The 6,344-nt window shown below is 33.9% G+C and overlaps 1 protein-coding gene across 3 annotated transcripts in view; it reads right to left on the bottom strand.

The window, feature by feature from the left end:
- Positions 1–6,344, bottom strand: part of NEK1 (NIMA-related kinase 1) — a 133,272-nt gene that overhangs the window by 113,392 nt on the left and 13,536 nt on the right. For all 3 annotated transcript variants that reach the window (XM_010852783.1, XM_010852784.1, XM_010852785.1), the window contains exons 6-9: positions 6,260–6,327; positions 6,053–6,139; positions 3,775–3,829; positions 1,313–1,513 (exon numbers count right to left, since the gene is read on the bottom strand). In XM_010852783.1, coding sequence (XP_010851085.1) covers positions 1,313–1,513; positions 3,775–3,829; positions 6,053–6,139; positions 6,260–6,327 — 411 coding nt within the window. The remainder of the gene's footprint in view (positions 1–1,312; positions 1,514–3,774; positions 3,830–6,052; positions 6,140–6,259; positions 6,328–6,344) is intronic.

The raw sequence follows: 6,344 nt of genomic DNA, 5'->3' as shown, positions 1-6,344 counted from the left end.
CGAGGTGGAGGGGAGTTACTGATTAATGGGTATAGACTCAGTTTTCTAAGAGGAAGAGAGACCTGGAAATGGATGAGGTGACAGGTGCACAGAACTATGAACGCATTTAATTGTACACTCAAAACTGGTGATATTAATAATTTTATCTTATATCTATTTTACCAGAATTAAAAAAACAAAACCAGAAAACAAAACAACAGAAACTAAAAAGACAGAGGAATAACTTTGTGATATTTTGACTAAGAAATACATACTTGGTAAGCACTCAGTTTCTGGCACACAGCTCCTAAAATCCTTGAAATTTCCTTAGTGGGAAGCACATAAAGGTGCCTTTTGTTGTTCAAAACAAGCCCTTTTGAGACACACCAAAATTTTGTTAATGAGATGACATTTGGAAAGCACCTAAGGATGGAAGCTGGTTGCCAGGGAAACCAACTCCCTGATTAGAGGGTTAAAAGTTCCAATGTCACTGCCCTCCCCTAACCAGGAGAGGAAAGGAGCTGGAACCAATCACGAAGGACCAAAGATTTACTAATCATGCCTACTAATGAAGACTCCATAAAAAACCAGGGAAAAGGTTCAGAGAGCTTCTGAAATGGCAAACATTCAAGGGGGGACCCCAGTTCCTGCACTTAGGATGACTCCAGACCTCACCATTATGTACCTTTTTTCCTGGCCATTCACCTACATGCTTTATAATAAACTGGTGAGTGGAAGTAAATTTCTCCAAGTCTTGTGAGCTGCTCCAGCAAGCATATGTTTTACTATATGCTTTATAATGAACTGGTGAATGGAAGTAAATTTCTCCGAGTCCTTTGAGCTGTTCCAGCAAGCACATCAATGGAACCAGAGGTAGGGGTCATGGGAACCTGACACATAAACCGGATAGTCAGAAGCACAGGTGACAACCTGCCACTTATGGCTTCTGAAGTGGGGGTGGTCCTGTGGGAGAGACTGAGCCCTTGAACTGTAGGATCTGATGCCACATCCGGGTACATAGGGTCAGGACTCAACTGAATTCTGCCTGATGTATAAAAACTGCTATACACATGGTGACGAGAGGTGTCAGAAGTTATGCAGTGTTAAGAGGAAACAGAGGAGGAATGCAAATGCACAACTGGAAAGCAAACAGGAAGGGGAAGAGTAGCAGGAAAACAGAAAGGAAAGTGACTCCAGCACAGCTGGGAAAGGCACGCACCCCCCAGAGCTGCAAAGAGCTCTCCTCCAAACAAAAGAGGCCACACCCCAGTCAAGCTCCACAACCCTCCTGCTCAATTTAACTACAAAATAAAAAAAAAAAAAAAAAACATACCTGAGGGGAGAGAAACTTTTCAATGCGTTTGGCTATAAAACCTTTCTCCAATATGGAGTTGACTGATGGTCTATCCCTAGGATTTCTTTTAAATAACTGAGAGAGTAAACTGCGGAGATCGTAAGAATAATGCAAAGACACGGGTGGAAAAGATCCAGATATTATCTTCAGTACCAGGTTCTTCATATTGCCAGCTTCAAACTAAAATTGAGAAAATAAATGAAACATATGAAACATAAGTTGAAAATATGAGTATCAACAATGAGAAATAGAGTTTTTCCTATTAACAAACAACAGAACTGCAACCTTCTTTCTAATATTTTAATCAGCACATGCTCTCCAGAGCAAGATTCACTTGGTTATTTACAAACACATTTAAAAGAAAATACCAGTTCTCATGAAATGGTATAACCTGCTCTAAGATTAACTTTTACATATTCAAAAAACTGAAAGATGGAAGACATCATTAATCCCAGCTGTACTAATCAGAGTAAAGGGTTTATAAAAGATAACAATTACCAAGGTGGTAAAACAAGCAAACCTGGTACTCTTCATTTAAGATCTGCCTTTCTGTGCCCCTGCTGTAGCAACTAGAATAGGAAATTAACTAGAGAACTAAAAGCCTTTGGGGAAAATGAAATAAATAAAGGTATTAATTAATTTCCTTTTATACATTGCTCATTATTATTATTAAAAATAATTAAAAAATTGTGTGATGCTCCCAAAAGCCATATGGAGTCATCAACATGGCAAGTATTCCAAAGGGGAATATAAACCTTATCAATGGAAACATGTATTTTAGGATTAAACACAATATAAACTCTAACTGAAGTGGGGGAAAAAAAGGTGGGCAGTTTAAAATCTAAAAGGATTTTAGATTTTGAGAGTAAAATTAAGCTTTTGAGATTTCAGTTAAAATGGTATAGAACAGTTGTACACTTATGTTAAAATAGTATGAAGTAGGCAATGGTAATTATACAAAGTATAAAAGAGTTCTCTTAAATGTTGAGTTCTCCTAGCACATAAAATATGATATTGTTTATTAAGATGTGAGTACAATTCAATCGTCTAGAAATGTCTATGTACCTAAGAAGGAATCCTAAATGCAGAAACAGGTTATTACTCTATTTCTTCACTACAGTGAAATTTCGCTTATCTCTCAAATGATAAGCTCTTCAGAAAATAAAGATTAATGATTTACTGAGCTTCATGTGTCCACTTAAGGGTAAATAACTCCAAAATACAGAAGCAACAGTGACAGAACAATGCAAATGAAAAGACTTTTTAAAATAGGTTTAGGGAATTCCCTGACAGGTCCAGTGGTTATGACTCTGCATTCACAGCCATGAGCCAGCGTTCAATTCCGTGGTCAGAAACTAAGATTCCATAGTGGCAAGGTGCAGCCAAAAAAAAAAAAACCAAATAAATAAAAATATATAGATTTAGACCTAAATCACTATATGTCACAGAAAAACTGACCAATTTTTTAAAATGTAGATCTAATATCTACCACGTCATAGCACTTTGGCAGTCTATGCTCTTTTCCTTAAGAAAAATAAAATCTTAAGGTAATACAATGGGAGACAATGCAACCATGAAAAAACACAGCAAAAAAAAAAATATTCAAATAACATCAGGCAATAAAGATAGGCTAGAAAATTGCTTATACAACACAACAAAACTTATGAAGGAAAAAAAACAAAAATGGAACTCATTTTATAAATTATTCTAGAAGAAAGCTGGGAAAGAAACAATTTACAAGCAGACATTACTGACTAGAGCAATCACTTCTGATATTTATTCACTTCCTTAGGGTTTTATTTATTCCCTTAAGTTTTCTGTAATAAAAATGTGTTACTATTTAATCAGTAGAGGAAGCATTTTTAAAAAGCAAGATTTTAATATGGAAAATGATTAAAACTGAACCTACTTAAAACAAGAACTTCCCCTTTTTGGTAAATTATGTGCCACCTAAAAAGTAAAAATTTTAAAATACTCTGAATTAAAGACTACTTGCATCAGTAAAATCACCTCTCCCTAAATATGCTGAAAACTGTTCTTTAGATAATTTCAATTCTAAAGTCAAATAATTTGGATGTTTTGAGAAAAATTACTAAAATGAAATTAATAGTCTGTTAAGCCAAAATATCAAATTCATTATGCAAGTTTAACATTTAAAAGATAGCAGATTTGTCTTTAGAAATACTTTTCTAGAATGAAGTATGATATATGATATTATAACAACATATATAACCATGCATATGTGATATATGCACACATGTTAAGGGAAAACTGATTTACATTTACATCTCAGAAAATACTGAGAACTTTACAAACCAACAGAGAAGAGTAATTCCTAGTACAAGTGGGTCATCTGATAGACGGCAAATGAGTTTTTTTAAACAAATATTATAGGGTTTTTTTTACATAATTTGTAAAATAGTTCACAAACTTCTACTTACTGCATGTTTAAGTGTGCACATCTCATAAAGGACACACCCCAGAGCCCAAATATCACTAGAAAACAGAAAAATGAGAGATCTCCAAGAATCAGAAATTACTTTAAAAGATTTTCACTTTAAGAAGACAAAGCAGCTTGAAAATATTTTGCAAAAATACAGGTTCCATAAAACGTGTTCTTTCAAACTTAAAATTTCAACCATAACTAATGACAAAAGCAGTTATCCCAGATTAGACAAGTAAGTTGCCTAAATAATTACTTTAAGTATCATTAACAAAACAATATTTAAACAAAATCAGTAAATTTCAGATGTTTCAGTTTTCTTATTTTGCAAAAAATTAAAATGCTTTATTTAATTATTTGCAAAATACAATTTCTTAAATATTATAAAGTAAAATACTGCTTTAATGAAGAAAATATTCATTTACTAAAAGTAAATCTGAAACAAATCTGTGACAACCAACTAAAAAATATTAAAGAGTAAATACATTAATTTATTTTCTAATTTCAAGACTTACAGTATCATCTTTATCCACAGTCTCTTCTGCTTTTTTATCTTAAATAAACAGATATTTTTATAACTAAAAGACTATTTCTATTTTTAAGAGAGAAAAAAAAAAAAAAACCCTCACAATTCAGAGCCACAAGTCAAAAAAACCAAAAACCACTGCTTTTGGAAGTTGAATGTACTGGAAAAGAATAAAGCCCATTATTGAAATCCTAAAGTTATCTACCCAATCTCTCACAAAAATCTACAAAGTCAAAATGTAACCCCAAAATCTGTTTAATTTTAAGATTTCACTAAAATAAAAAAGTAAATGTAAAAAGCCTTTAGTAACTTGAACATGTTATAAACTAAAAGCTATAAATAAAAACATTAATGCTGCTGCTGCTGCTGCTAAGTCACTTCAGTCATGTCCGACTCTGTGCGACCCCATACACGGCAACCCACCAGGCTCCCCGTCCCTGGGATTCTCCAGGCAAGAACACTGGAGTGGGTTGCCACTTCCTTCTCCAATGTATGAAAGTGAAAAGTCAAAGGGAAGTCGCTCAGTCATGTCCGACTCTTAGCGACCCCATGGACTGCAGCCTACCAGGCTCCTCCGCCCATGGGATTTTCCAGGCAAGAGTACTGGAGTGGGGTGCCATTGCCTTCTCCGAAAAACATTAATGATCTTATTAATAAAATTCTTTAAGAAACATCTGGGAAAATATGAATTTACAAGCATAATTAATGATGTTTATCCACTACAGTTTTAAAGCATTTTTTTCATAAAATCAATTTTATATAAAATTCTCCAAGGAATGATTAAATCCATTTCAAATTTAAAGACTAATATTTTCATAACTGAATCACCCAAAAGACACTGAAACAGCATTAACATGTAAAATTACTTTAGCTCAAAGAAAATGCTGCTCTCCTTTAGAATATCCACTAGTAAAACACTCCATGGACTTGACTGATCATCGTAACTGATTTAAATACATTGCTCAGATGATGCTCTCATCCCTTCTGCTCAGGTCTGAAATACAGTTTCCCTACCCTCAAAAGAAAAGGGGGGCAGGGTGGATAGCAATCCTGAATACATGCATTATTGCCAGTCACCACCTCCTTTTAGCCTTGTAGGGTGCTTTCAAAACTAAGGTGAATGTTTCTGGGTTGGGATTTTTAAATGTGTGTGTGTGAGAGAAAAGAAAAGGTAACTGGAATTCAGTGGCAGAATTCGTCTTCCTGACACACACACTATTCAATCTGTTAGCCATACTATGACTCTGTGATTAGGCATTTGGACTTGGGAGTCAGATGCCTGGGACTATAAAGTCACATCACCTCTCTCTGCATTTGTTTTCCTTCTAAGGAAAGAAGGAATGACAAATACCTACAACTCACAAGGCTACTGTGAAGATAAAAAGAGTTAATATATACAGTGCATTTAAAACAGTATCTGGTATATAGCAAGTGTTCAATAAATATCAATTATTGTAATTCAATAGGAGGTAACTATTATGAAAAGAAAGACAAAGAAAGCACTGTTTCCCATTATAACTTAGATAAGAAAGTAATTGTTTCTATAGTTCCTTCAGCAAGAGAGTGAAATAGCTTCTTTACAATTCCCCTCATTATACATTAAAAAAGTATATATACATATGAATACATACATATGTGGACATATGTCCCTTAATGATTGTAGAACAATATTCTGAAACCTAATATAGTATAACAACGAAAGATTTAAAGAAAATATTATACGACATGAAATAAGTATCATTTTAAATACCTTTTATTATTATAAGGTTTATTTTCACAGATTTCAGGTGACAAGTAGTATGGGGTCCCTATGCAAGTTCGAGCCAGCTCTACAGTACTAGAACAAAAAGAGAATTATTGGAGAAACTTAAGATACTTAAAGATATTATAAATTATCACAAGTATACCACCATGGATTAAAACTTCACTGAAGACATTGTATCAAACCAAAATTTACCTATTAAGAACTCTAGCGATTCCAAAATCTCCAAGTTGTATTGTTCCATCTCTGGTTAAAAATATGTTCTGTAAAAGAGATGGGA

This window comes from Bison bison, unplaced genomic scaffold (genome assembly GCF_000754665.1).
Source record: "Bison bison bison isolate TAMUID 2011002044 unplaced genomic scaffold, Bison_UMD1.0 scf7180017864316, whole genome shotgun sequence".
In the NCBI taxonomy this organism is placed as follows: Eukaryota; Metazoa; Chordata; class Mammalia; order Artiodactyla; family Bovidae; genus Bison; species Bison bison.
The sequence above is the reverse complement of the archived record's forward strand: the minus strand, read 5'-3'. Positions and strand labels throughout refer to the sequence as shown.